This window comes from Verticillium nonalfalfae, assembly GCF_003724135.2.
Source record: "Verticillium nonalfalfae strain VnAa140/NRRL 66861 chromosome Unknown scaffold_206, whole genome shotgun sequence".
NCBI lineage: Eukaryota > Fungi > Ascomycota > Sordariomycetes > Glomerellales > Plectosphaerellaceae > Verticillium > Verticillium nonalfalfae.
In genome coordinates, this window is record NW_021167431.1 from 220 (window position 1) to 28144 (window position 27925).

The following is a 27925-nucleotide window of genomic DNA, read 5'->3' on the forward strand; positions in this document are numbered from 1 at the left end:
TGTCTCTGCATGCCCGGGCCCCCATCCATTGCCAGTCAGACTGGAATCCCCACTGGCTCCGTGTCAAGGGCCTGTCCGGGTTTCTTTGCCTGTCCTCCCGGCAAGTATCGACTCGCCCCAGGTATACCAGACGCTGCCATTCTGTTATTATATGCATATGCCATAGAAGTGAGCTCGACCTTGGCCTGCTCCCCGGTCTCGCCCCCGTCCTTGTATCCACATCATAGCAGTGCCGAAAGGTTGCGCGAGACCACCCCCCCCCGTCCTCTCTCCGTCGAACACCTACCAACTCCTACCCACCAGCTACAAGTATACTTCTGCAGCCACAACTCGACCCCAGTAGACAGTCTTCTTTCGACCACCAACTTCACCTTCCATCTCCCAACTTCATACCACACTCTGCGCACCATCGCGACTCCTCCTTCGTTTTTGTCGCCATTCAGTCGCGGGTGCTCAGTGAACCATCCTCTTCTACCGGACGACTAGCCTCAAGACACATTGCATTGCCTTCGACCTGCCTTCAGGTTTCCCGGAGCAGCGGCATCTACCCCCTCGCTGGACGGAAAGGCACGAGGCGCCCTGAAGGCATGCTCTAATGTCAGTCACGGCAACTTACCCCGTTATGGCAGAGTTGAAGGAGCCGGCGCATACCAGTCTTTGGCCCAACTACGGCAGCCCGGTGCAACCAGTTTCGACTCGCTACAACCACAACCTGGATTCGGGGCTTGCAGGGCACACAACGAACCCGCCCCATCCTCCGCGCGCGCGCAGCAACCATCCCTCGATGGACAATTCCGCATACCCGTACAGTCGCTACCCTCAGGACGAGTCTGATCCCTATGACAGACACCAGCATCCGGGCCTGACCTCACACCAAAGCTACCCCAGCTTGAAGAGGGCTTTCTCCCACACGGAACAGCCACCATACCAGGAAATCGTTCAAGACCTGCGGGACGACGGGTCTAAACTGACAGTCAACCATGACCACAAACTTTTGTCGTTCAAAAAGGTGCAGGACAAGCACACTGTTGTGGATCAGCACGGTCGCATGCAGCAGATGGAACTTTCCGCTCAGCTGCATGGCATGTTCTTCCTATCCGAAATGCCGTCGGGCGCTACCGAAGGCTCAGTTTTGCAGCCAGAGTTGACCTGCTACCGACGAAACCTCTTCCAGATCAGCGGTTCCTTGATCACGGCTCGCGGACCGCTGTCGGTTGTCACCGAGACGGGCGAGACGGTTCCCGTGAGCACTACCGAGGTGACTGTATCGGCAATCGAGTCGGTTGATGGGCACCCGGTCCGACTGATTGTGATTCCTTGGAAAACGCCGCCGCCCAACTCCCCCGAGGTGGCCCAGGGTCCCGACCAGGAGCCGCCGTCGCTTCCCCTCATTCCTTTCCAGGACGAGGGGCCAGATGCCGACGGCGAGTACGCTGTGTACCCGATTGGCTGGAGACGACTGCAGTTTCGAATGTAAGTGATGGTATGGGAAGGACGTGACAAAGGATGAAACTAATAGCAGACCAGTGCGACGGCGAACAATGGCAGGCGGAAGGAACTCCAGCAACACTTTGTCCTACACTTGAAGGTAGTCGGCACTTTGACCAACGGAAACAAGGTTGTCTTGGCCGAGGCGACGACGTCGCCGATTGTCGTGCGGGGACGAAGCCCCCGCAACTTCCAGGCTCGCAAGGAGATTCCACTTCTGGGATCCAGCGCAGGGTCGCGCGGACAAGCTCTGGTTGAAACTGGACAGGGCATCGTGGCAGGACCTCTCAGCGCTAAGCCAATCGATGTCAAAGCTAGAGGCATCGACATGCAGATGCCGCGAGCCGCGTTCACCTTCAGCGGGGGCGGGCCCAAAATGCCGAGTAACCAAATGGGGACCATGAGATCGAAGTATGCGAGCTCCAAATCCATTCCCTACCACGAGAAAGCCGACGCTGACAGACTGCCGTAGCTCTTACCCCAACTGGACCTCGCCTGGCCATGTGTCCATGTCCCACATCCCGGTGACTGGTGCGGGTAGCTACTCTGCTTCACCTTTGACAGCTGAGACTGTAGCACCAGGGCAACAACAGACACAGGCCCGCGCCTCGTTCTCGTACGGCCACTCAACGACGGCCCCGCCACCGCTGTCTATACCGACAAGCGCCGACGCTGCACTAAACATACCCCGGTATGTCGACAGCAACCATCGCCCGTCCAAGAGCCCGAGACATGCGAGCCACCAACCCGTTCAGGGTGGCAGTTCGATTGCCAATACCGACCCATCTGCAGAGTATCGATACAGCTCATCATATGTACCGTTGCACGGAGGCAGCGCAGGAGAGCTCCCGGCCCCTGGATATGGCGCGGACTCGACGTCGATTCCTCATTCGGCACCGCCAAGGGACTACTATCCCCCTTCGACCACTTGGACGACAACGGCTGGCGAAGCAAATGCGACAGTGGCCTATACCAGCAGCGACAATCGGTCGTACTCGTCTCCGGGCCAGTACAAGAGCACTGCTCCAGCGGTGCCGGTCAAGAATGAGCAGGGGGCCCCGCCGCCGGGCTCAGCCGCTGTGTACAACGGTCCGCCGCGTGGATCGTTTGACGCGATGAACCACTACTCGTGGCATGCCATCTAACCGGTGCTCATCAGCCAAGCAAGAGTGCACATGCCGGAAGCGACTGACGCTTCCGCAACGGCCAGTGCAACCCTAGATTGAGAGGCACCAGCCTTCATGATTTGACTTTGTTTTTGGAGTACCACAATCGAACAATTGGAGTTTTGGCGGATTCGGGCTGAAGGGGTGTTCTTTTCTGGTTGTCGGTTTTTTTTTTCTTGGCTGGGGGTGGGCTGGGACCGGCAAGTCGGCATTCCACCGGACACGGCGGCGGCGGCGACTGTACGAACACATAATTGCTTTTCGATTCATTGACAAAAGGGGGATGATTTTGGATGGTATGATTGGTGTTCCTAGACGTGGTACGTCGTCTGGGGTTGGCGTTCTTTCAAGAAGAGGCGTGCGTATTGGATTCAGTGACGAAGATGGCAGCAATCGCCTGTGGCAAGCCTGTGGGTGAGGCTGTCGGACGGTGGGTGGCTTATTGGCCGAAAGTAACAATGGCGAGAGCGTCTGACAGGACGGATGGGAGATAAGTCGTGGCTATGTGTGGTGGCGGCGGCGGTGGTGGTGGTAGTAGTAAGTAGGTAACTTGGCAGGATAGGCTGTCTAGTTAGTGACAAGGGCACACGAGATGAATATCAATGAAGATGAAAACAACAGATACGGTGTTGCTGGACGTTGTTGTGAGTGAGTTGGCACCGGGGCCAAGTGTAGTTGATATAAAGTAAGCGCCTCAACCGTGGGCTTGTGGCTGACGGACGGGTCAAGTGAGATGGAGGGGGGGGGGGGCGTCCGGCATGGCTAGCCTCGAGCGATGTGTAACCCAGGTAGAAGGATGGAGCTGGGGTGGGACAGCAGCAGCCCAAAGAGGGGGCCCGTCGTATGCATGGGCAAGATACAAGGAGAGTGCGTGAGAGAGCGAGGGAGAGTTGAGCCGAGGAGGTGGGTGAGGCGTGAGGGGGCAGAGCCGCAGCGGACGCTGGGCAGGGCAGACCAACCCAAGGCAGACAGACGAAAGACGAAAGACGAACGAGGAGGGGACGTTTGTTTTAACCCGTCCGTCCATCCACACAGCCCTGGCTCTCGGGACGCAGGCGATAATTCGTCACCGCCTCATCCATGCTTGTCTGGCTGCATGCCATCTCATCCCATCCCGCACCTAGTCCATCCCGGGAAAGCTGAAGTGGATGATGAGGGAGAACATGGGGGTGGGTTTCGCGTGGTCAGGAAATTCTCCGAGGCGACGGATGAGACAGCCTGGGAGGAGGAGAAGGGGGGGCGAGGAGTGAGGGTCCTCGGTCGTTGAAGCGACGAGGGGGAGGGGGGCTACGCATCGGACTAGGGATTGAGAAAAGGCTAGTCAAGCCACCGAGAGGGGGGGGGTGGAAGGGGGTGAAGTGGAAGAGGATGATGAATTGCTGTTTCCGAGCGGCTGGGACGCGGCGATCATCGGCTGCCAAGGAATGTGGTATCATGGGATCTCTTGACAGCGTCGTGTTGGACGAGAGGGGGGAGTAGTGGGCAGTGGATCAGCTTCAGCTGCTGCTTCTGGACGACCTTCGAGCGTCCAGGGGGGTTACAGGGGAGCAGTCGCTTATGATGCGGCATCATTGGCTGTTTTTTTTTTTTTGTTTTTTTTTTGGTCTGGCCTTGGGGCATCTCCAATGGTGGGTTCCATCGAAGGGTGTCGAACAAGGTCCCGTCGGATGAGAGCTTTCCTGTTGGTTTGGATTCTGGAGGGGGTGGCAGTGGTGTTCAGTTGAGGCGCTCGGTTGGGCGCTTGTTTGAGAGGGGCAGCTTTCAGGGAGCTGTCGAGTAATCCAGTGATGAAGGAGCGTGCTTGTTCCAGTGCAGTTAGGTGCCCCTCTCGGGGCCTTGTTGGCAGGCATTGTAGTGGCGTTGTAGTGAGGTAGTGCGGTAGTGCGGTAGTGCGGTAGTGCGGCGTGGGCGGTCACTATTTTGGTGGAGTCTGGCGATTAGATAAGTCCATGACCCCTTCCCGCTTCCCCAACTCCTTGGAAAACCTGAAAGCAGGCAGAGGCGGTAGCAAAGGCTTCGGTTTTGCTTTTTCTTCCTGGAATCCGGACTCCGGCCCTACCGATTGCCAATTGCCAACTGCCAACTGCCCACCGCCCTGTGCCCAGCTATCAAACAAGGACGACGCATCCCTCCTCATCTGGACAAGAAGGGAACAGCTTGCGACTTTTTCTTGGCGAATGGCTCAGCAGCACTCAACCGTCGACGATAGTTCATCCTAACTTGTCGTGCGGTGCTAACACGGCTGAACCTCGCCCAGTCATCCGTGCACCCAAACTCGGACATCGGACATTGCCTCGAGCACGTTGCGACGACAGGCCTCCAACAAGCCAATATTGCAACCTCACGATCAGAGTTACAGCAGCGTACGGCCACACCAGCACCAATACAGGGCCATCCTGGCGTACCCAAGCCCCCGAGGTCGGCGACTTCCGAGACATAATCTCGCCGCACTGCAACCGCAGGTCATTCGGCACACCCACCCACGTACTGTACACTATACGATTCCACACCACATTACCAGCAACAATCATGTTTGAGCTCCCAGAGGCAAAGAGGTTGGTTTTCCCCCGCCCAAGCTCTGCGCCTTCTTCTCCGAGGCGTCTTCGAGAACGCCACGTGCTGACGACAATACCTTCCACATAGAGTCCGTCGCGAAGATCTCCTCGACTCGGCATCTGATGGTTCCGATGTAGACCAGGACGACCAGCACCATGCCGCCCTAAGGGTTCGCCTCGAGGCCCAACTCGCAAGCGCCTTTACGTTCGCCCCGATCGATACTCCATCGTCTACACGTGCACCAGCTCCCGCCGCAGACCAGGATCCGGACGGAGAGGCGCAGCCGGGTCAGGAGACGCATCAGAAGCAGCAGGACGCGGAGGAAGAGGAAGAGTTTGAATTTAGGCTCTTCAGCTCCGCCAAGCCAGCAGCAAAGGTCATCCTGCCCGACGATGACGAGGGCGCGCCGCGCGGCGAGGGCGCCATGCTGCGGCGGCGGCCGCTGCGGTACTACCTCGTTGAACCCCTGACGGACGCACAGCGCGCCGAGGTCGAGTTCGCAGCTGTCAGCGCCGAGGATATCTTGGAGCGGGCGGCACGGCGGTGCTGGGGCATGGAGATGCCGTGGCGCGTGACACACATCGATGGCCCGGCTGGCGCGGCGACGAAGAAGAAGACAGCGTCATCGGCCACGGGCCTGCGAGAGGACGGCAAGAGGAAGAGACCGGGACAGAAGAAGAGGCTCGCGATGCGAACGAGAGAGAGGGAGGCAAAGAGGAAGGCTGAAGAGGCGGAGAAGTTGAAGATGAGCAAGGAGGAGCAGCTGAGGGAAAAGAAGAAGAGGCTGAATCGCCAGCGGAAGCTCAAGAGGAGAGCCAAGGCAAAAGAGGAGAGGGCTGCGGCGGGGTTGCCGAGCGATCATGAAGGGTCCTCGTCTGAAGGCGACGACTGAATCACGAGCCGCCTGGGCTGAGACCAACGGATGAGCTCGAATTCGCAAGCACATGCCCGACATGAGACGCTGCCTGCCTCACCTGTCTGGGAGGTGGAGGTGGAAAACACACATACCAACAGCAAAGATTTACGATTCATGAAATAAGTCCATCTTCGGACATTGTCCTATACATCTACTCAATCAAGTCAACGTCGCTACACGAGCTTAAAAAATGAGGCGGTCTGTGGTCTCGATGACCTCTCGTTTCGTCATATTTGCGATGGTCAGTCAGCGAGAGGGCAAAGGCCCATGACTCTCGGAAACTCTACTCCCAGGCACTCTCCGGGGTGGCATTGACGCTCCTTGGACTGGTGATATCCTCTCTCGCGTGTCCGAGACGACAGGCAAGCCGAGCACGAAGAGACGGCGTAGTGAGAGTGAGCATACACGGCGGATGGCAGAGGCTGTTTCTGCCAGCCTATCATGGTTCATACGAAGCAAATCCGGGCTCAAGATCACGAGCCCATCATCGCCAATCGAACGGTATGGATGCTCTCTGCCTAGACTATGAAGTTTATGACGAAAATGAATTTCCATCCACAAGCTGGGGTGGGGGTTGGAAAAGTATCCAGTGAATGAGAGCCCTGAAAAGAATTTGCAAAATTCACTCCGTTGGTGCACGATCGGCCAGGGTTGGTAGGTCGGTACAGTCGACGCTCTCAACCTCAACCCGCCCGACCTCGACCACATGTTGTTCGTTCATCTTCCCAAGTACGTCAGGCAAGGCACAGGGACGACCACATGTGGGCATAGCGAGAAGCGCGAGTTTCAAGCCGTGATCCTGTGCGCACTCAAAGCTAGGCGGGTAAAAGGGTACTCTGTGTCTGAATTTCTGACCGATTTCTTCCTCTGTTCGATTTTGCCAATGGGTGGAAGATCAAACCCAAGCGTTCCGGCGAACATGTATTTATCCGGGCGAATGCTTCGAATCGTAAAAGCTATATACAGTTGTCTGTCCTTCTGGTCCACCTCTCTCTCTCTCTCTCTCTCTCTCTCTCTCTCTCTCTCTCTGAGCCTCCTACGCCAACCGGCGACCTACACCCGCAACACTTGCTGGCTCAGTTAATAAGACTCACCGAGGTGCCTCACTTTCGACATCTCTTGCCGACGCGCTCTTACAATTACCCTTGGAGTGTTCGTTGTTAGCCCGAATCAGGAAGTGTCAAAGCTGGAAGGCAGGACATCCGTCGCATCGATGCCAACAAGGTTGGAGTCGCGGCGCGTCCATTCAATCTACTTCTTTGGAAATGAAAACGGTTTGAATCGAAGATTCGATCACGGTGTTGTCTGCCAAGGAGCTTCTGCAAGCTACGACTTAGAGATCCAAGAGGACATACTTTTTTTCTGTCGGGGGCGCTGGCTCGTCGTCTACGGATCCGGTACATCACCTAACAACAATGCAGGGCTCACGATACATCTAGTTGCACCCAATCATCACAGCACATCACGATATACTGACTGCTAGAAGTCTCTCACATCCACACAATCACAAGAGGTATACTTGTACGGAATTCCCGATCTTGGGATATTGTCCTTTCTGTTGAACTTGATGAGACTTGCTTCTTGCCGGGTGGCCACCACATGAAACACTTCGGTGACGATGAATTCCAAAAGAGATACAAAGGTGAGCCACGGGCGACATTGCACTTTGCGAAACGGGAGAGTAAGAAATGTGCCGCATCACGGATTGTCTTCAAGAACATATCAAAAGGCGTAACAAAGGTATCAATATGTTTCAGCGGCACTTTGATGAACGCGAAAGACCATGTGGGGGCTCGACGGTTTCACAGTCAGTCGCTTTGCGGATGAGTAGGTCAGTTATCACCCGCGAGTATGCGAGATCACTCTAGCCCTGTTGAGCAGGATGCAACCATTGATTGGATTGCTCCGAAAAGGGTGCCATCAGGGCCGTCCGAAGACAATGATGATCTACCACCATGTTGCTGAGTCTTCGCAAGGGGAGGGGAAGAAGGGGAGGGGAAGAGAAGAGTGGACTGTCACAAGACGGAGAGGATTGAAGATGGCAGAGTGGATTATGGTGGACTAAAAGTCTGAAGAAAGTGGGCTCAGGCGGGATGTCAGGCTTTTATCTGTTGGAAGGCTGCTGACAGTCACAGGCAAACTCATGAGCAACAGGGGGAGGTGCCAGCAATGCCTCCTTCCCAAGACATCTTCGTGACTCGACAGCCTACAACGCTCGGGAGAAGGAGCCCTACCATGCCAAAAGTCGCATCACTATTTGAGGGAAACGGGGCTGCCAACAAGAGTGTTGGAAAGCTACCTTGCGCGAAAGCAGGTGGTACCCAGAAACTAAAGGTGTTGCCGAAGGCAGGAACATGCAAATGTCACGTCATCGAGATCAATAGATGGGTCAGGAGGCAGGTGCGTGCGGCCGACGGGATCTCAAGGAAAGGCCTCGTGCGATCCGTCATTTTTTGATTATCATGATGCACAACTCATCGTAATACTTAAGGCTCAGACTACTACTATGAGGCGAAGTTGGAAGTTGTAATGTCAAAATACTTCCTACAGGGAAGCATCTGTGTGCCGTTGCTGTGAGGCGCTGATCGTATTGGTGGGTTGCTCAAGACTAGTACGACAACTTCATCATCGCAATGAAATGGAATTGCTGAGACTGTTTCCTTGGAATACCTCTCCAGATAAATTTTATTAGTGGAGCTATACAAGGCCGTGTCATCCGCCTCTCCAATGCCTCAACTTCGAACAATTTTCACGCACGCCCATCATCAAGTGTCACGCAAGTGTTGATGCAGCGGTCTCACAGGCAAGTCCCAGTCAATGGCCTACATATTGACATATGAGAATCTCGTCATTGTATAATATTGTCATTATATATCTAGTCGGGTTCCCTGGGCAAGGCTGGTTCAAATATCGAGCACTCATCCCACCACCCCTTCCATCAGTTGACACGACGTCCGTACAGCGCGCGTATAGGGGTTCTGAGGGCGTCATCGGTGCTGACAAAGGAGACATCCTGATGGGCTGTCGCGCTCTCACGTGACCCGGTGGAGCGTGTGCCTGGACCCATCAAATGCCAGGCACGCAGTGGTGCCAGGCCAGATAGGAGAGGAGCTCCAGTGTCCAGTCCATCTCTCGACGACCAGCCAGTGAACCTCTCCCGGGAGCGAAAAATTTCCCCAATCATCACCAGGCCAATACCTTTCTCAGCGCCCGCCCGTACACGACCATTGCCCGTCGGACTCTCTTCTTCCTCTCTGCTGTCCCCTTTCTCTTAGTACGCATCTTCATTTAATAAATACCCATCACAATGTCTGCCACATTCAAGGCGATCTCGCCGTTCCTCCGCACGACGCGGGCTTCGCTGCGCACCGGCTACGCCAACCCCTTGGCCGCCGCCTTCAAGAAGCAGGGCGCGTCCCCCTTCTTCCGCACATACGCCGTCTACGCCCGTGACAAGCCGCACGTCAACATTGGTACCATTGGCCACGTCGATCATGGAAAGGTAAGCATCCAATCTGGCACATGATGCTCATCCCGCGACGCCGCTAACATGCCCAACCTTCTCAGACCACCCTGTCCGCTGCCATCACCAAGCGCCAGGCCGAGAAGGGCCTTGCCAACTTCCTCGAGTACGGCGCCATCGACAAGGCCCCCGAGGAGAGGAAGCGTGGTATCACCATTTCCACGGCACACATCGAGTACTCCACTGAAAACCGCCACTACTCCCACGTCGACTGCCCTGGTCACGCCGATTACATCAAGAACATGATCACGGGTGCCGCCAACATGGACGGTGCCATCATTGTCGTTGCTGCTTCCGACGGACAGATGCCCCAGACTCGTGAGCACCTGCTGCTTGCCCGTCAGGTCGGTGTCCAGCGCATCGTTGTCTTCGTCAACAAGGTCGATGCCATCGATGACCCTGAGATGCTTGAGCTTGTCGAGATGGAGATGCGTGAGCTTCTTTCTACCTACGGATTCGAGGGTGACGACACACCCGTCATTATGGGTTCCGCCCTCATGGCCATGAACAACCAGAAGCCCGAGATTGGCGCCAACAAGATCGATGAGCTGATGAAGGCTGTTGATGAGTGGATCCCCACTCCCCAGCGTGACCTCGAGAAGCCTTTCCTCATGTCCGTTGAGGATGTCTTCTCCATCTCCGGCCGTGGTACCGTCGTCAGTGGCCGTGTCGAGCGTGGTGTTCTGAGGAAGGATTCCGAGGTTGAGATCATTGGCAAGGGTGAGGAGATCATCAAGACCAAGGTTACCGACATTGAGACCTTCAAGAAGTCCTGTGAGGAGTCCCGTGCCGGTGACAACTCTGGCCTTCTTGTCCGTGGTATCCGCCGTGAGGATGTCAGGCGTGGCATGGTCGTCGCCGTGCCCGGCTCCGTCAAGGCCCACCAGACCTTCCTCTGCTCTCTTTACGTCCTCACCAAGGAGGAGGGTGGCCGCCACACTGGTTTCCACGAGAACTACAAGCCCCAGATGTTCCTGCGTACCGCTGACGAGTCTTGCGCCCTGACCTTCCCCGAGGGCACCGAGGATGCCGCTCACAAGATTGTCATGCCCGGCGACAACGTCGAGATGGTCGCCCACCTCCACGCGCCCAGCGCCATCGAGGTCGGTCAGCGCTTCAACGTCCGTGAGGGCGGCAGGACCGTTGCCACCGGTCTCATCACCCGTATCCTGAAATAAGCAGGATGTTGGGAAAGGAGACGAGGAAGAAAAACGCAATCCAGCGTGGATGTGAAGATTTGAGCTGTCTCCAGGCGGCTGTCGCGAGATCAAGGGACATGCGGTGTACAAAAAGAAAGGATGAAAAAGGTGTTGGCTTGTTTTATGATCTCATGTACAACTACCCCCCGGCACCCCCCTTGGCGTCCCCCGAGGGCAGGCTGCTGTATATCGTCGCCGGGCGCATAGCTCTCCGCTCTGTTTCACCCCTGTCTTGCACTGTACTTTAGATGGAGGCCTAATAGACGAGCTTCTGATGATTGAATTTGAAATCGCCGAGATCTGTTAATTGTTGCGTGTGCACGTGGAAGGAAGCTGTGACAAAAGGAATCATCCGACTGGAGACACATTTACTGAGCCGGGTATTCCCGCTGCGATTGCGAAAAGGAGGGGCAGATTTGGTCGTGTGATTGTGAGGTTTCAGCACCCGAGGCACAGTATTGCAGCAAGCCATCATGTATCGTTGGGATTCATCACCATGCGCCATCACCGGTTGCCCGTTTTCTGTCTTCAGATGCCGTAGTATTCGTCTATCCTCAGAGAATGTTCGGCAGAATGCCCTTCCGTCCGCACTTCCATGTAAAGCTGAGACCGCAAACTCCGTGCCCGCATGGGTCGAGGGGAAGCCTCCTCCTCTACCCTCCTCTGAGCGGTTTTCCACCAGGCCATCTCGGTGCCAAGATCCCCCGTTTAGTTGCGTAACATTCTCTCGTCCAGGGTCGTGAACATTTAGCGGAACTGGTTTCATCATGTTAGTTTTTCGTGACAAGTCTCGTGCCGCTCGTGCAATTTGCAGTGGGTGGCGACATCGTGAGGGCGGTTCGGTAGTTGCATACCTTGTTGAAGCCGATGTCCTTGGCCTTCTCACGGAAGCACTGACGGCACAGGTTGAGGTCGTACTTGCGGATGAGACCAGCCGAGTGCTTGCAGACACGGCTATACATCCAAAAACCGTCAGCATTTGTCCCCTCACTGAGCAATTGTTCCTCCCTCGGTCGACCGTAGGCCATCTCTTTTTGTTTTCCGTGGACCATCAAGTCGATCGAGGGGGGCTTGTGTAAAGTGGCGGGTTGCGGGCAGAGGCATACCAAGAGCGCGAGCCCTTGCCGTACGAGCGGGGGCGAGAGTTCCAGACAGACTCGTGAGACATGTTGGCGGTGGTTTGTCGAACGGGGGAAAGTTGACGAGTCGAGAGAGAGTTGGTCGTGGATTGGGGGTGGACGCGCAAAAGGGTGACTGCTTTGGAGGTTGAGCGGAAAACGGGTCGTTTCGGCGTTGGTCAAGAAATTTCGTGTGGGCGTGCGATTTTCGGGCAGGGGGTCGCCCATTGGAGCAGGGCTGCTGCCCAAGCGAGCGGCAGGTGGCCTGTGCTTTTTGAGGTCCAGTCGCGAGCCGCAATGGCTTATCAGCGATGTAGGCTCACGTGACTATAGCATGCTCATGTGCACGGACCGCATGTCTCTGGCCAAAGGTACCTCGAAGGCAGCTTGCTGGATTCGATAAGCGATAAGAGGTGTCCCGCCCGGTCGTCCAGCAAGGGTATGTGCTGTAGCAGCACTGCATTTCATGACGCTCGGGGAAAGCTGGCTTCTTCTGTATTTCAAAGCAGCGTGAACACCAATTCACCTGCAGTGCTATCCCAAACGTCAGACCCCAAATTGATTTATTATTACTCTTCTGAACCCTGATCATCATGGTTCTTCTTAAGAGCTTCATTCTCGGCGCTCTGGCCGCCACGGCGGCTGCCAAGTCGGCCGTCATCGACCTGATCCCCTCCAACTTTGACAAGGTTGTCCTCAAGTCGGGCAAGCCCACCCTCGTGGAGTTCTTCGCTCCCTGGTGCGGCCACTGCAAGACTCTGGCCCCTGTCTACGAGGAGCTGGCCCTCGCTTTTGAGAACTCCAAGGACAAGGTGCAGATTGCCAAGGTTGACGCCGATGCTCAGAAGGAGCTCGGCAAGCGCTTCGGCATCCAGGGCTTCCCCACGCTCAAGTGGTTCGACGGCAAGAGTGACACCCCGGAGGACTACAAGAGCGGCCGCGACCTCGACAGCCTGAGCGAGTTCATCACGACCAAGACGGGCGTCAAGTCCAAGAAGGCCCAGAAGCCCGTCAGCAACGTAGCCCTGCTCACCGACGCGAACTTTAAGAAGGCGATTGGCGGTGACAAGGACGCTCTCGTCGCCTTCACCGCTCCCTGGTGTGGACGTACGTTGTTTGTAGCACCCTTCCAGCACATCTCAGAGCTAACATGACTGTGCGTGCAGACTGCAAGAACCTCGCCCCCGTCTGGGAGGAGGTCGCTAGCGACTTCGCCGCCGAGGATGGTATCATCATCGCCAAGGTCGACGCTGATTCGGAGGGCAGCAAGAACACCGCGCAGGCGGAGGGCGTCACTTCGTACCCCACCATCAAGTGGTTCCCGAAGAACGGCGGCCCCTCGGAGCTTTACAGCAGCGGGCGCTCCGAGCAGGCGTTCGTCGACTGGATCAACGAGAAGGTCGGCACGCACCGCACCGTCGGCGGCGGGCTCGACGTCACGGCTGGCACCATCGCTGCGCTCGACAGCATCGTCGCCAAGTTCACCGGCGGGCTGTCCCTGGCCGAGGCCTCTGCGCAGGTGCAGAAGGAGGCCGCGTCGCTTGCCGAGCAGGCTCAGTACAAGTACGCCGAGTACTACGTCAAGGTCTTCTCCAAGCTCAACGCCAGCGAGGGCTGGGCCGCGAAGGAGCTGGCTCGCCTCGACGGCATCCTTACAAAGGGTGGCCTTGCGCCCGCCAAGCGCGACGAACTCACCAGCAAGACCAACATTCTGAAGAGGTTCGTCGAGCAGGTCGTCGAGAAGGTCAAGGAGACCAAGGACGAGCTGTAAATCACCAGCCTCGCATCCAACCAAATACGTCAAAATGAGCCAACGCTGCACATGGAAAACAGGAACAAGTAGTTTTGTAAGACTGGGGTCGCAGCGTTCCGATTTAGCATGACATGTTCGCGGCCCAGCCGCCCCGGCACCTGAATACACGCACATGAATTGATGCCCTGCATGCGGTCGTAACGTCATTGATAGTGTGCCTGAAGCTCAGGGTCATGGTACAGCTGAGCGCAACGCTCGCCTCGTGAGTCGAGCGACGAAAGAAGGTACGTTGGTAGTGATTGGCCGACTCTAAGCAGGCTTTGCGTTTGAGTTTCCGTCCTTGTCCTTGTCTGTCAGGAGAGCCGTCTCGAGATTATCCAAGCGGCGAGACATCTCGTCCACTAGAGAGGGTCAGCTGGAGTTGGGGCTCGATAGGCACTCGGAGACGCTCACTCTTGGCGAAGATCTCACTCGATATGCCGGCAAACTTATTGGAAATGGTGTTGAGGAGCTCGTCGACGGCAGCGTTGACATCGCCTGCGGCGTTGCCGCCCTCGGTGTTCTTGGTTCTCGTTAGCTCCTTGCTATAGTGCTCATGCGCTGGTTCCGAGGCCAGGAGGGGCAGAGGAGAGGGGCATACGGTAGGGGGCGGGGTGGGAGACTTCTGGTCGGGGTTGCTGGACGACATATTGATCAGCTGCTGACTGTCTTCCTGGTCGATAAATCAAGAGGCTCGATTGATTCCCTCGACACACACGAATGAGCTACGATGTGCAGACCACGATGAGTGCTTGCAATACCACCAGGTCAGGTGTAGCGTGGTGGCTGGTGGGGGGTTCAAGACGTGGTCGAAGGGCGGGTGAGTCGCAGGTGCATGCCAGGTGATCTACGGTTGGCGAATGCGGCAGAGGCTGCTGTGCCTTGCCTTAGCGTGCGACCCACCCACTGCCATCGCGTCCATGGATGAGTGTGTCAACCCTCCCCCCTGTGGTTGCCAACCTGGCCTTGAGTTCATCTCAACGACTTCATCAACCACCAGTGACACCCTCACCCACAGCCCACTCGCTTGGTTCTACCGCTCACGCCATGCTGCCCCGCCACATGCCAAGGTAGGGTTGACACGAATCTTCAGGAGGATCTTGTTTCCATCGTTTCTCGCGGATGCCCAGCGCCACCTCCCCTGTGCCAAGGGGACAGGGACAGTACGTGCCGCCAACATGCCGCCACGTCAACCACCGCAGTTCATCTCCATTTTCCTCTTTATAGTCTTTCTGTGGATTCTTTTTAGTCCCGAGAGCCCCAGCCAGTATCTCTCCTTCGGCACCATCCTGGCCGACCGTGTGGAGCGCCACAAGGCTGCTCTCGAACACTTGAATGCGTCGTCCTGGGGCGACTTTTCTCCACCACAAAGCGACAGCCCGAAGGACTTTGCGCCGACGTACGTGAACTTTACGGGGTTCCGAGAAGGGGATGGCCTGGCCTGGGCAGACCTCTCGCGGTTCCAGCAGCAGTGCCAGAGATGGAGCCACAGGATCAACCCGCCCAAGGCAGGCCACGATGGACTGATGCATGGCGAGCGGGAGGCGGCTGTCTGGCAGAACGCTACCGGTATGCTCAAGGGGCAGTGGGTTCGCAAGGATGCCTCTGTCCAGCGAGGTGTGGCTGATTACAACCTGACCACCATGGCGCCGGAACATGCCTGGCCAGGCGTCTACTCATCGTGGTCCCGCAACATCACCGGCCACGAGGGCAAAATGGTGCTCGACATGATCGACACGGGCCGCAACGTGCGGGAAATGTCCTACGAACTGCCATCTGACATTCTCGACACGGCCGGCGGTACCGTCCGGACGGCAAAGGCGTCGCTCGAAGTAGAAGACGTCCACGGCACCGGTAGCACCTGGGAGGTGCGCATGTATGGCGTGCAGTGGCCTCGTACGGGAACAATTCTTCTGACGACGACGAGCGAAAAGTTTGACGGCATCTTCGGCCTGCCGCACCTGGCCATGGGCCCAGACTATTTCCAGTCCAGTCAGAGGCTTCTCAACGAAACTCTTGCCAATGTCGTACGGAAGGAGTCGACAACCTTTTTCAACACCATGAGCCTGCCTTGGTCGTCAGACCCCGTCAATGCCCAACAGGAGGCCCTCGATCCAGAACCTCACTGCGAATATGTGCTGTATGCCCAGGTCCACCCGCCGGACAAGACGAGCCTCAACATGAGGGGCTTCGACCCGGACTACAACAGCATGGCCGATGTCATTCGGGACATCGAGCAAGAGCTCCGTTTCCCAAACGGGGCGCCGGTTCGAGGCATTCCCGAACTGCAAATGTCAGCCATCCTGTGGTCGCCAGACTGCGCGTTCTTTCTAGAGTCAAAGGGACCGCCAGACTTTGCCTCGATTGACGGCCAACACCTCGTCGGCAGGAAAATTGAGGTCATCTATGGTCAGATACGTTTCTGGGTCATGGCTTTCGCCACTGTCTTCTTGGGTCAGGTGTTTCTCTTGAAGGATCAGATGGAAGAATCCTCGACCCCTTCGACGCTCTGTCGCATCAGCTACGCATCGATCAGCATGATGGTGGTCCTGGACGGTATCGTCTTTGGCGGTGCCGTCATTTGGGCGCTCGACGCTGCCATCACCTTTGTCGAGTCGCTCTCCCTGCTGATCACGGCCTTCCTCGCCATGGCCATTGGAGGCACATTCCTCGCGGAGATGCACAAGGTGCAGGAGCCATTGGAAAGGAGGCGGGCCGAAAGAGGTTCGCCGCCGGGTCGCGGCACGCCTCGCCCTTCATCAACACCCCTGCCTCGCGAAGAGTCGCCCGCGGCGCCGAACCCCACGCCCGAAAGCGTGGCAACGCCTGCCCCCGAGTCTACGTCGCCCACACCGGCAACCCCTTTGCAGCGTGCCCCTTCGCCGCCCATCATCATCCCCTCCGATCAAGACATTGACGCTGAGATTGAGGAGAACGAGACGGCCACAGCGGCGGCGGCTAACCCACGAATACAAGCTGCGTCGGCTCGTAGCATGATTGTCGCCCGCTTCGCGCTTACCATCTCCTTCATCCTCATCCTCTCCATCATATCGACATCCTGGTCCTCTCGTACCCGATCCCTCTTCAGCAATGCTCTCGCCCTTTTTTACGTCTCGTTCTGGGTGCCCCAGATTCACCGTAATATTATGCGCAACTGTCGCCGCGCCCTCTCCTGGCGCTTCATGATCGGCCAGTCGATACTTCGCCTACTACCGCTTGCATACTTCTATCTCTGCGAGGATAACTTTCTCATGGCCGAGCCCGACCCCCGCGCCTTCTTTGTCTTTTGCGCCTGGCTCTGGGTTCAGCTCTGGATCCTCGCGGCGCAGGACATCCTCGGCCCTCGTTTCGGCGTGCCTGCCGGCTGGGCGCCCGAGGCGTGGGACTACCACCCCGTCCTGCGAGAGGACAAGCTCGAGGACGGCAGCTTCCCTGCCGGTCTCCTCTCGTCGCTCGAGCCGGTGCAGGCGGAGCAGGGCAAAGACGCCGCCGTCGCCGGAGCGCGCAGCGCCAAGACGGAGTGCGCCATCTGCTTCGATACGCTCGAGGTGCCCGTCATGAAGGCCGCCGAGGCGGACTCTACCGCTGGCGGCGTGGCGGGCGTGCTGAATCGGCGCAATTACATGGTGACGCCGTGCAGGCACATATTCCACAGCCCGTGTCTGGAGAGCTGGATGCGATACCGGTTGAAGTGCCCCATTTGTCGGGACGATCTGCCGCCGCTGTGAGCGGCGTTGTAGTATTTTGTACATCAAGCGGCAGGGGGTTATACATCACACTTTTGTCATACTAGATGATGACATGTATTGGCGTTGTTTTTGAATATCTCTCAGGTTCTGCGGGCCTCTCATCTAGATACACGAGTCACCCGTCGCGCCCTGAAGTGAAGCCATAGTCTGTGCTGGATGCTGTCAATACGTGTCATGGCGGGCCTCAGCTCTTCACGGTTCTCTGATGCGTTTCGTCTTTAGAGGCAGAATACATTCTGCTGGTTCTTACGATGTCCACGATACACTGGATGCATCTCCCACCTTTGAAGACGTCCTACCGGGCCGCTTGCAGATCCGGAGCAGCGAAACAATGGACGCGGCACAGCGTTTAAGCGACTCGGCATGCACTGATTGGCCAGGCCAGGGATCTGAACTGGCCCATGCCGTCATCATATATGAATGATGGGAATGCAGCATTTGTACGTCTATCTTCTACGATGTACTTCTCCCCCGCCAATGGCAAAAAACACCCCTAGCCAGAACAACGGTTCCGGCTCCACCAAGCTTGCCAGCCCGCCTCCATCTCCACAACAGCCCCGTCCGCCAACTCCACCACGCTTCACTCAGCCGAAAAATAACCAAAAATCGTCAAAAACATACAACATCGAGGATTCGCTGGTGGTCACCCACCCAACTACTAGTTCAACCCTTACTGGCTTATCTATGGGAGAGCGGACGGGATCCCGAGTTCTCCAGTAGGTATGGTCGTATGTGTTGGAAGATGGTGCTTCAGGCGCTCATATCGGGCGAATAACGTACGAGCTCTGACAAGAATGATCAGTGGTGATCCGTGTGCTCTACTGTACAAGGAAGATGCCTTCCGTTCTCGTGTCTCGTCTATTAAAAAAAGAGAGAAAAAAAACATAACACTCCCAGCCCCCTTAGTTCCACTGCTTGTACGCCTTTTGCTTCTGCCTCGTGTTCCACCCAAGCTTGCCGCTGATGCTGTTGACCCAGTCCTCGCTCCGCCGGCCGTGCGCCTGCACCGAGGCAAAGGGGTAGCGGCTCGCGCTGATGGTGACGTAGTCGCCCGGGTGCAGCTCGACGCGCTCGCGGCCGTCGAAGCTCGCCCACGAGTTGGTGCGCACCGTGTAGGGCACGCCGACGCGCAGCACGATCGTGTCGGGCAGGATGATGGGGCGGAACGAGAGCGTGTGGGCGCAGATGGACGTCACGAGCATGACGGGGTTCTCCGGGTGGCAGAGAGAGCCGCCGGCCGCCAGGTTGTACGCGGTCGAGCCGGTGGGCGTCGAGACGCAGATGCCGTCGGCTTGCACTGATGTGAAGTGTTCGTCGTCGCCAAAGATCTCAGTGTACGACATGGCTGAAAACCAGTCAGTCGTCATCTCCAAAAAAAAAAAAAATTGGTAGTTAAAGAGGCAATACGCACTTGGATTGGGGCCGCGGTCCACGACAATCTCATTCAGAATCTCATAGGTGCCGTCGGGCTTGTGCGTGTGCTCATTGTCCTTCTCCTCGCCGATGAGCTCCTCGACGAGATCCCTGCCTGCATTCTCGTCGTCCAGCGAGCTCGTGCTGCTGGCCGCGTCGTTTGTGCTGATACGCTTCTGACTTCTCATGATGGTGCCCTCGAACCGCAGCCGCAGGCTCACGGTGACGCCCTTGTTGAATGCGTTTGTCAGGATGGATCGATGGTCCTCAAAGTCAAACTTTGTGAGGAAGCCGAGACTGCCGAGCGCGAAGCTGAGAATGGGAGGCACGATACGCTGGAACAACCAGCTCGCATAGAGGACTGTGCCGTCACCGCCGAGGGTGATGATGAAGTCAAACGTGTGCGGTCGCGTGCGGCACATTTCGTCGTCCCAGTATCGCAGCCGCTTGGCGATGGACTCGCCGCTGTCGTCCACCCCGAGCTCGCCCGCCTCGACGTATTCCGACCGCAGCTCGTCCAGGAGACCAGAGGCATTGAACTTCTTGCTGTCTCGGAACTTGTTCTCGACATAGACGGTGTACCGGACCTCGTGGTCACGACCCAGAAGCCACTTGACCAGCTCCCTAGTCCGAGGGATGAGGTCTGCATCATGAATCTTGGTCAGGAGAAAGATGGTCTTGACGCGGAACCGGATGCGCATGCTGCTGAGTCGTCTGCTGAGCTCACGCACGCCCCAGGCCATGTCGCTCAGCTGCTTCTTCGTGAGGAGGCGGCTGTGCAGCTCGTCCTTGGAGTGGACCGATTCGTCGACCGTGTTTTTCTGCGCGCCCGCCATGTTGACTTGGGACTCGGACTTGATAATCTCGTTGCGCCACGCCTGCTCGTCAGCCTGGCCGTCCACATCCTCGCCCGAAACGCCGGGCCCCAGGATATGGGCGCGACTCTTGTGATCCGCCTCGCTGCCCTTGACGTCAACCTTCTCTTCGAGGCCCTTCTCACCCGACAGGTCTTTGGATGGCTGCTGGCCTGGGCGGTCGTATGCACCATGCGCCTGGTAGTGATCCGGGCCGGCCTGCTGGCCTCGAGGGTCGTGGTGGGCTTTCTGCGCCTGAAGGAACTGATGAACCATGCAATCGGTGTTCCGCCTGGCATGCCTCGCCGGGATCATCAATGGCGCCTCAGCAGACACGAGCGAGCTTTTGCGGCGGTACGGGCTGCTGGGGTCGAAGGTGACCTGCCGTCCATGGTCAGCGGGGGTACAGTCCGGTGATAGCACTCCTCACTTCATGGATGAAGGTGGGCGTCACAGCCACGGGAGATGAGAAGAAGACAAGGGGGAGCAAACCTCGACGGGCTTTTGGTACTCGCCATCGCTGCCACTGGTGTGCCCATCATCATCGGGAGCATACGAGCCGCGCCTCTCGTCCTCCTGCCCCTTACTGCCCATGATGTCGAGCTGGCTGCGGTGAGTCCGGTGTGCGCTGCGGGCGAATGTCGCAGGGGGGGTGCTAGAGCTGTCCTTATCCTGGCTGTGGCTGTCTCGGCTTGTTCTCGTAGGCGGGGCAGTAGCAGTGTTTGGAGGGTCAGAGAGGCAAAGGTACGAGAACCTCTCGGGCAACTGGGGCAAACGCTGCGAAGGGGCGCAGGTGAGAAAATGCCCTCGAGACTGAGACCGATCGATCAGAGGATTTCGAGGTATTTTCCAACAAGGCGGGAGGCACTCATAGCCATGGCGTGGATGAGCACGAAGGGGGAAAATGACATGGACCAAGAGATGTACCAAGCGCTGAGTGAGCTGCCGCGCTGCAGTGCGTCAGGTGCCCTCAAGCGCCGGGGGGGCATTCCGCGTAGGGAGTGGACAGTGGACCGCACTGAACAGTAGAGGGAGCACAGTGATGCCTGTACCTGGAGTAGGGAGGTACCTGAGGGAGGTAGGTAGCTGAGGTAGGGAGATAGGTACCTGTGGCGGTGCGCGCTAGCCCGTAGACCGCCATGCCATGCCTGACGTGACGCCCGCTGTCTGTCTCGGTTCACGGCGTTTTTGACTCTGAGGAAGGGGCCACTGTGACGTTGATCGTGTCGGGATTCCGCAACAACGCTTATTCATCGCTCCCAATCCGCCACCAGATGTTCATTCAGACACGGCACGGCTCATGGCTGCGAGTCTTAAAGAGTTGGGAGGGAACCTGACATGGATGCCAAGTCCAGGTCTGACAGGTGCCGAGGTGGGGGGTGTGTGGCTCGAGCTCTGAAGGTCCAGCACAATCAATCGCTATCGGCCTGGGCTCTAGGTACCTTATCAGTTGTACTTGCCCTGGCAACTTCATCCCACCAAGAAGATCAAGACGGGGAGGCAAGGGGCCCTTCACGATCCTCAACTGTACCTCCCGTCTGAAGAGCCGATTGCCCGCCAGGCCACCAAAGAGAGGTTTCTAGAGAAGGCTGCGCTGCCTCCCATTTCATTCCGACCCTCGAATCCACGAAGAATGCTATCCAACGTCTCCCTCCTACAGCAGTCTTTTTCGTCGTTCGCTTTTCTACGAGTAGCACCCACCGCCAATCCTCGACTTGCCGACCAGGCGCAATCGAGCGCCACCAACAGCGACGCGCGAAACCTTCCAGCAAGCCCGTCAACATGAATTCTCTATGGCCCTCGAGGCCGCCTAAGGAGGATAGCGAGACTAGCTCCGGCGAGCCCAACGCCGCAGCCGCGAATCCAGGCGAACAGGCTGCCGATACCACACCTGAGCAGTACAACCTCCTGCCCCCTCCGCCGCCACCGCCCGTCTCCTCGTCGCGCCCCGGCCTCGTCAGAAACTCATCCATCCCACCCGAGGCACCGACAGCACCGGCGCCTCCTGTACCGATGCCTCCAGTCTCCAATGCCTCCCAGCCGCCGACCGACTCGCTGTCTCTCATGCAGCTTAGGAAGATCGTGGCCGAGTTCAACAAGGCCGAACCTGTTGCGTACGACTTTGCCTACGAAGATGCAGGACCACACGAGGAGGAGATTGACGAATGGTTCAGTTATCAATTCTGGCAGTGGGTGCGCCTGAATGCTGTGCAGAGCGCCTTCGAGTCGCAATGGCAGTCGCACTACGACATGGCATCGTGGACCGACGTGGATGACGACGCGAGGACCGACTTTCTTCGCGAAGCGCTTGACAGCCTACAGGCTTCGGAACAGGCCGATCGCTTGGACGCCGCCCGCGTGCTGTTGTACCTCTCGCTTGGACGCTGGGTCGACACGGCCGTCCCAACACGTCGCACACACGGTCTCAAGTCTGCCGCGAGCCCCTCACAGCTTGATGCGATTAAGTCACAGACCATTTTCCTGACGTCACTTGACGGACTGCGCATAGTTTGGCAGTCCATCCAAGACTGTTTCGAGGCCTTCTGGTTCGTACCGCCAGCTTCCTTGGCCCGGAGAGAGCCCGTCCCGCTGACCAGTTCTTCGTAGGTCCGAGGACCAGGGCTTCCCCCAGCCGGGAAGTGCCCAAGACGCCCAGGACGAGCTCCTCAACCTCATGACTGTGCTCTACATCGCCATCCAAGAGACGTTGAGCGACCCAAGCGCACTAGAGGCGACGCGCTCAGCACTACGTATGTGTGCCCCCGTGAGAATGTTACGGCATCTCGCGCCAGAAATTGACACGTATGGCAGTTGCCCTGAACCCCGGCTTGGTCAATTTCATGTCACTCGCGACATCAAAAGTGCGGTGGGACGAGACAAACACGCTCCCGTTGAACCAGATCCTCCTCCTTCTCTGGAAGTCTATCCTCCTGGTCTTTGGCGGCATTGATGAGATCGTTGCTGCCAAGAGGGCCGTCAGCGAGACCGACAAGGACGAAAAGTCTGCCGCCATCATCTCAGCATCGCCCCTGGACTACCACACGTTCCGCCAAGAGCTCACCTCTAAATACCCCGCCTACCTACCACCGGCACCTGCCATAAACCTCGAGGCCGAGAGCACCACGATCCTCCCCCCTCCTTCGAACCAACCCCCGAGAGCGTCTGCGAATGGCATCATCCCCGTGGCGCCAAACACGCAAAGCGGTGGTGCTTCCATCCTCAACCAACCAGTGCACATTGCCACCCCGGCTCCTTCACCTCCACCGTCCCCTAGTATTGGTGGTAAAGGTGGTAAGAAGCAAAACTACCAAACAAACCAGAACTTTCCCTTCATGTACCCGCCCCTGGATACCACCAGCAACAGCGCTGGCGGCAAGGGCGGCGCGGGTCTGCAGGACACATTGGTGGGACGAAAGTGGAAGGGCAGCGACATCCCGGCCTCCATCCTGGAGGCCGGCAACCTCTTCTCCGACCGAGTTCGGCTCAGTCGGGCCATGCGCCAGCTGTGGGATGAGCGTGTCAGGTTTATGCAGACCGGTCGCGGCTGGCAAGGGGATTCCGATGACGACGTCAACAGTATCGATCTCGACCCCGACATTGACCCCGAGGAAGACCTTGGGCTTGACCTCAGCGACATGACGCCTGAAGAGAGGGAGTTGATTGCTTCGCTGAGAGGTGTCAGCAGTAAGCGCAAGGCCGAGAGTGAGCCGTTGGTTGATTATGGTCCTCATTCCACCATTGACGAGGACGTGAAGAGTCGTCTTTTGGCCGTTGAGAGTTTTTACGTGAGCGAAGCTGGTTTTCTTACCCCGTGGCGCTTTGGTCTTGAGCTAACCTTTGTACAGCAAGAAATGCTTCCTCATCTACAATCTCTAGTCATTGTTCTTCTGCGGCCCATCTTCATGAATGTCTCAGCTCTGTCCCAGCCCGGGCCAGCTCAACAGCATCCGAGCATGGCTGGGAGGGGCGCGAATGCCGGCGTTAATGGCGGTCCGGGGCAAGCGCGGCAACAGCAGGACCCTTCGGCACCAGGGGCTGGGGCGCCAGAACCTCCAGAGATGTCTCCGGAAGAGGTCGATGCGACGCGGTCGAGAGAGATCACAACAAAAGCGGCCACCGGAACGCTCTTGCTGCTCCTAAAATGGCTGAAGCTGTCACGTAAGCTTTCTTTGTTTTTCTTTGCTGATCTGTTCACCACCAGCTCACATGCACAGATGTCCTCAAATTCGAATACCTCACACAGCTCTTGCTGGATCACAACTACCTCCCCCTGGTCCTGAAGCTCTTTGCGCACCAGGATATACAGCAGGCTGTCGACAGCAAAACGGATCGGATAGAAAACAGGTATGTGTCTGCGCCATGTTGACAGATGAACGAGTCTGACTTGTTAGTTTCTTCCACTTCTGCAACTTGAGGTCCAGCTTGGGAGCCCGAGATGAGCCTCCAACCGTGCCGGCTCCAGAGGATGAAGATGAATTGATCGAGAGCGAGGACGATGCGGCACCTCCGCCTATTCGCAGGCAACGATCGCCTTCGGCGGTTCCCATTCCTGAGACGAGCGAGGAGGAACACGAGCCGCCGGAAGGTCAAACCTCGGCGCGACCCGAAGTCGACGAGCTCGGCTACCCAGTCAATCCCTTACCGATGGAGCCAATCACGGACTTTTCAAGGCGGAACTTCCTCTCGCTCATCAACTACCTCCGCATCATGCAGAAGATCTGTAAACGCAAGGCGCACCGCAACCTGCTGCTCGTGCAGTACAAGTCGTCGAACATACTACGCAAATCGCTCAAGGTTCCGCAGCAGGAGCTGCGCCTGTACACGCTCAAGCTCTTCAAGAACCAGGTGCCCTACTGCGGCCGTAAGTGGCGCCAGAGCAACATGCGCGTCATCACGGCTGTATATCTGCACGTCCGGCCGGAGCTGCGCGACGAGTGGCTCGCGGGCAGCGACGTCGACGCCGAGGTGGATTCGGCGCTGCCGCTGGAGCAGGCGATACGCAGCCTGACGCACTGGTTCAACATGCGCAAGTACCCCGAGCAGGTAGCCGGTGACCTGCGGTCGGCGTATCGCGAGAAGCAGAGTTTCTTCATGCGCGAGCTGGAGAAGCTGGGTATGAACTGGCACGACGCAGGGGGGGACGAGATGGTCAACAGCGAGTGACCCTTTTCTTTTTTCTTTTTCTTTCTTTTTTCTTTTTCTTTCTTTTTTTTTTTTTTTTTTTTTACCAAACATATCTGGAGCTGCGCTAATATCGTGGCAGTACAAACGGGAAGTTACTAGCAGAAGTCTCCGCTGCGGCGTTGATGGCAAGGTTGACCATCTGCGGTATACTGCAAGGGAACTGCGATGACCGAATCACTACATGATATGATAGATGCATCATGACTACTTGCACAGCGAGGGATATGATCTTCATGATTAAGCGAAATGATTAGACATTAAGTTGCTAAGGCGGCTATGTTTACAAGACGGGGGTTCTTTTGGTCGCTGACCAGCCTGTGATGACTTGATCACGCCGATGTTTTCCACACATGTGAAGCCGTTCAGCGACGGTCAAAGGTACCGTCCTCGTAGCGGTACGGGTTCGTCTGACCGGCGTGGACGCCCGCCGTCTGCTGGGGCAGGGGCTGTGCGTAGGCGGCGTCGTGGGTGTGGGTCTCGTTGGAGACGCCATAGGCCGTGCCGGCCGGGACGACGTGGTCGTTGGCCATGCCGTTTCCGGTGCCGTTGGTGTAGCCGTAGCCCGTCTCCGATTTGGGATGCGAGTAAGGGTGAGCGTCCTGGCCCGGGGCGACGGCCGTGGCCTCGGTGTTGTAGCTGTTGCGGACCTGGTCGGGGGAGGTGTGGGCGGGGAGGGTGTTGTCGTTGTCAAAGGCGCCGGCGCCGTGGGCCTTGCGCTTGCCACGCCAGCCGAAGAGGCCGCCGCCGGAGCCGCGGGTCTTCTTGCCGCCGGAGCCCGAGGTGTAGTTGTTGTCGGGGCCGGGGCCGAAGCGCTTCTCCTTCTTGTGGTGGCGGACGAGGAAGACCTCGACGAGGATGGAGAGCAGGAAGAAGACGATGGCGATGATGGAGACGGCGAAGCAGGCGCTCTGCAGGCGGCAGGCCTGGCGGAAGGAGGGCAGGTTCGTGAAGCCGTCGGTGCCCTGGACGTCGGCGGCGGAGCGGCCGCGGCCGTAGGGAGTGTCGACGTAGCCGTTGCAGGAGGAGGCGCCGTGGCGGTTGGCGTAGGCGACGTAGATGAAGGCGCCGGCAAAGGCGAGGTCGAGGAGGATGGCGATGGCCGAGGTGAAGATGCGACCGGCGAGGCAGCAGAGCAGGACGAGGCCGAGGATGGTGTAGAGCACAGCGGCGCCCGAGATGCCCGTCACGGCGCGCACATAGGTCGCAATGTGAATGTTGTGGTTGGAGAGGGTGGCTAGGAAATAGGAGAAGATGCCGAGGACAATGGCGGCGCAGCCGAACTGGACGCCGCGGATGAACCACTGCAGGAACTTGAGGGCAACTCCTTTCGCCATTGTTGCGATGACCTGTTGTGGTGGTGGTGTTGTGAAAGATGTGATGTGTGTGTGTAAGGGCGTGAGGAGATTGAAGTGGTCAGCAGCCAAGTTATGTCGCGCATAGGCAGTTCTCTTGCTAGCAATACTGTCACAAGTGGTGTTTCGACAGATTCAGATCATGCCCCGATCGCTACACCTCGAACCAGGGAACGGGGGGAGGCTGCTTCATATGTGCGTGGTGCTGCCGGCACTTGGCCGCACAACTGCAGTGTAGGCCTTTAGCGTCGATCCGAGGCCTCCCCTCCCTTCCCCCCTCCTTGTCCTCCTGGCACCTTGGTGTGATGCCGCTACGCCGCTACGCGGAGCAAAGCCATCGTCAGGGATCTGAGCTTTGAATAAGGAGGAAGACGCCATGATGATCTAGAGTCGAGTGGATGAGACGTTCGCGGATGGCATGATGACGAGGCGGCATGTGGCTGGCGACCCCGCTGATGTCATTGCCGAGACGCAGTCTTGCTATATGATTGGTTGGAGGGCCATGCCGGTGGAGGCAAGCACGGCCACAGCCATGTGGCGCGGGGACCGTGGCGGCGTCACGATCTCCATCATGGGAAACCTGGTCCAGTCGCTAGTCGTCAGTCGTCAGTCGTGAGTCGTGGGGTACTGATCCAGGGTCCTGGTTCACGTCGGAGAGACCGACGCAGAGCCGGTTCGTCTCTGCTCAGAGTCTGCTAGTCGTAGCCGACGAAAAATCCAAGACGAGAACCAAAGACCTCATGAGGGAAGTCGGGTTAGGGTACGGGTGCTGAGGTCATTGTGGGTTGGCGCCGGTGTAGCATCGAATGAGTAGCGTCGCGCTGGAGGGGCGGCATGACCTCAAGCCCAAACTCTCTTCTCGGCGAGCCACTGAGTAAGCCAAGAGCTTTGATGAGGTTCGGGAGAAAAGCTTCCACACCGTCTGCTCGGCAACTAGTCTTCCCGCGTAGCCAAGCGTAGCGTTGGATCTGTCTGCAAACAGCTGGTTGGCACCAAGAGAGCAGCCCGTTCATCTTGCTTCGGTTGGGGTATGAGGTCGTGTGAGTGTGTCGTGGAATCTTGATGACGTGCCTGTGAACGACGGTTGAGCTGATTGCACTCGGCAACTTGGAATAGTGGCCCTACGAGACTCGCTGGGTTCGGGACGTGGAGGAGAGCAACCTCTGGCGACTTGGGTTGCTGTTGGGAAGCTGTAAGCCACTGAGCCTGCCTTCGTCATCAGGGACCTACCTAGGTAGCAAGGTAGGCATCTACCTAGGTAGCAAGGTAGGCATCTACCTACCTGGTAGGCAAGGGAGGAACGTAGACGCAGCGCCCATGTCAGCATCGCCATGGCAGCATCGGAAGACGGACTCGCCCCTTCCGCGTATCTTTCCACTTGGAACCAACGAATGAGAGCGTTCGAACGACTGACTGACCCCTTCCTTGCCTTCACCAATTCCATTTCCTATGCCTTGCCTTCCCCGCCTGGCCACTCTCCTCCCCCGAGACTCATCACATTGCTGCTCACAATCCAGCAGACGGCTCTGTCGGCATCTTGCCTCGTATTCCTGCTGTCTGGACGACACATCATCTGCAGGAGGCGATGCCTTGGCGGGTCAAGGAAAAGGGTCCA

At 57.6% G+C, this 27925-nt stretch overlaps 10 protein-coding genes across 10 annotated transcripts; 6 read left to right on the top strand and 4 right to left on the bottom strand.

Annotated features, from left to right (window-relative positions):
* Window positions 1–784: 784 nt before the first annotated feature.
* On the top strand, window positions 785–2633 carry D7B24_003711 (uncharacterized protein; the record flags this gene model as incomplete). The annotated part of the gene is made up of 3 exons (XM_028637898.1): window positions 785–1473; window positions 1528–1899; window positions 1961–2633. 3 exons carry the CDS (start codon window positions 785–787, stop codon window positions 2631–2633), a joined length of 1734 nt encoding a protein of 577 aa, XP_028490550.1.
* Window positions 2634–5183: 2550 nt separating this feature from the next.
* On the top strand, window positions 5184–6102 carry D7B24_003712 (uncharacterized protein; the record flags this gene model as incomplete). The annotated part of the gene is made up of 2 exons (XM_028637899.1): window positions 5184–5209; window positions 5298–6102. 2 exons carry the CDS (start codon window positions 5184–5186, stop codon window positions 6100–6102), a joined length of 831 nt encoding a protein of 276 aa, XP_028490551.1.
* A 3331-nt stretch (window positions 6103–9433) lies between these two features.
* TUF1 (translation elongation factor Tu) lies at window positions 9434–10827 on the top strand (the record flags this gene model as incomplete). The annotated part of the gene is made up of 2 exons (XM_028637900.1): window positions 9434–9628; window positions 9694–10827. The coding sequence occupies 2 exons, from the start codon at window positions 9434–9436 to the stop codon at window positions 10825–10827; spliced, it is 1329 nt and encodes a 442-aa protein (XP_028490552.1).
* Window positions 10828–11595: 768 nt separating this feature from the next.
* Window positions 11596–12016, bottom strand: RPS29 (40S ribosomal protein S29; the record flags this gene model as incomplete). Its single annotated transcript, XM_028637901.1, has 3 exons — window positions 11596–11604; window positions 11703–11802; window positions 11955–12016. The coding sequence occupies 3 exons, from the start codon at window positions 12014–12016 to the stop codon at window positions 11596–11598; spliced, it is 171 nt and encodes a 56-aa protein (XP_028490553.1).
* A 543-nt stretch (window positions 12017–12559) lies between these two features.
* Window positions 12560–13737, top strand: ERP38 (Protein disulfide-isomerase erp38; the record flags this gene model as incomplete). The annotated part of the gene is made up of 2 exons (XM_028637902.1): window positions 12560–13073; window positions 13133–13737. The coding sequence occupies 2 exons, from the start codon at window positions 12560–12562 to the stop codon at window positions 13735–13737; spliced, it is 1119 nt and encodes a 372-aa protein (XP_028490554.1).
* Window positions 13738–14028: 291 nt separating this feature from the next.
* D7B24_003716 (uncharacterized protein) lies at window positions 14029–14407 on the bottom strand (the record flags this gene model as incomplete). Its single annotated transcript, XM_028637903.1, has 2 exons — window positions 14029–14120; window positions 14173–14407. The coding sequence occupies 2 exons, from the start codon at window positions 14405–14407 to the stop codon at window positions 14029–14031; spliced, it is 327 nt and encodes a 108-aa protein (XP_028490555.1).
* A 529-nt stretch (window positions 14408–14936) lies between these two features.
* Window positions 14937–17486, top strand: D7B24_003717 (uncharacterized protein; the record flags this gene model as incomplete). The annotated part of the gene is made up of 1 exon (XM_028637904.1): window positions 14937–17486. One exon carries the CDS (start codon window positions 14937–14939, stop codon window positions 17484–17486), a length of 2550 nt encoding a protein of 849 aa, XP_028490556.1.
* A 923-nt stretch (window positions 17487–18409) lies between these two features.
* On the bottom strand, window positions 18410–20368 carry D7B24_003718 (uncharacterized protein; the record flags this gene model as incomplete). Its single annotated transcript, XM_028637905.1, has 3 exons — window positions 18410–18852; window positions 18919–20155; window positions 20267–20368. The coding sequence occupies 3 exons, from the start codon at window positions 20366–20368 to the stop codon at window positions 18410–18412; spliced, it is 1782 nt and encodes a 593-aa protein (XP_028490557.1).
* Window positions 20369–21556: 1188 nt separating this feature from the next.
* Window positions 21557–24937, top strand: STRIP1 (Striatin-interacting protein 1; the record flags this gene model as incomplete). Its single annotated transcript, XM_028637906.1, has 6 exons — window positions 21557–22320; window positions 22382–22524; window positions 22586–23559; window positions 23620–23932; window positions 23989–24118; window positions 24166–24937. The coding sequence occupies 6 exons, from the start codon at window positions 21557–21559 to the stop codon at window positions 24935–24937; spliced, it is 3096 nt and encodes a 1031-aa protein (XP_028490558.1).
* A 383-nt stretch (window positions 24938–25320) lies between these two features.
* D7B24_003720 (uncharacterized protein) lies at window positions 25321–26292 on the bottom strand (the record flags this gene model as incomplete). The annotated part of the gene is made up of 1 exon (XM_028637907.1): window positions 25321–26292. One exon carries the CDS (start codon window positions 26290–26292, stop codon window positions 25321–25323), a length of 972 nt encoding a protein of 323 aa, XP_028490559.1.
* Between the last annotated feature and the right edge of the window lie 1633 nt (window positions 26293–27925).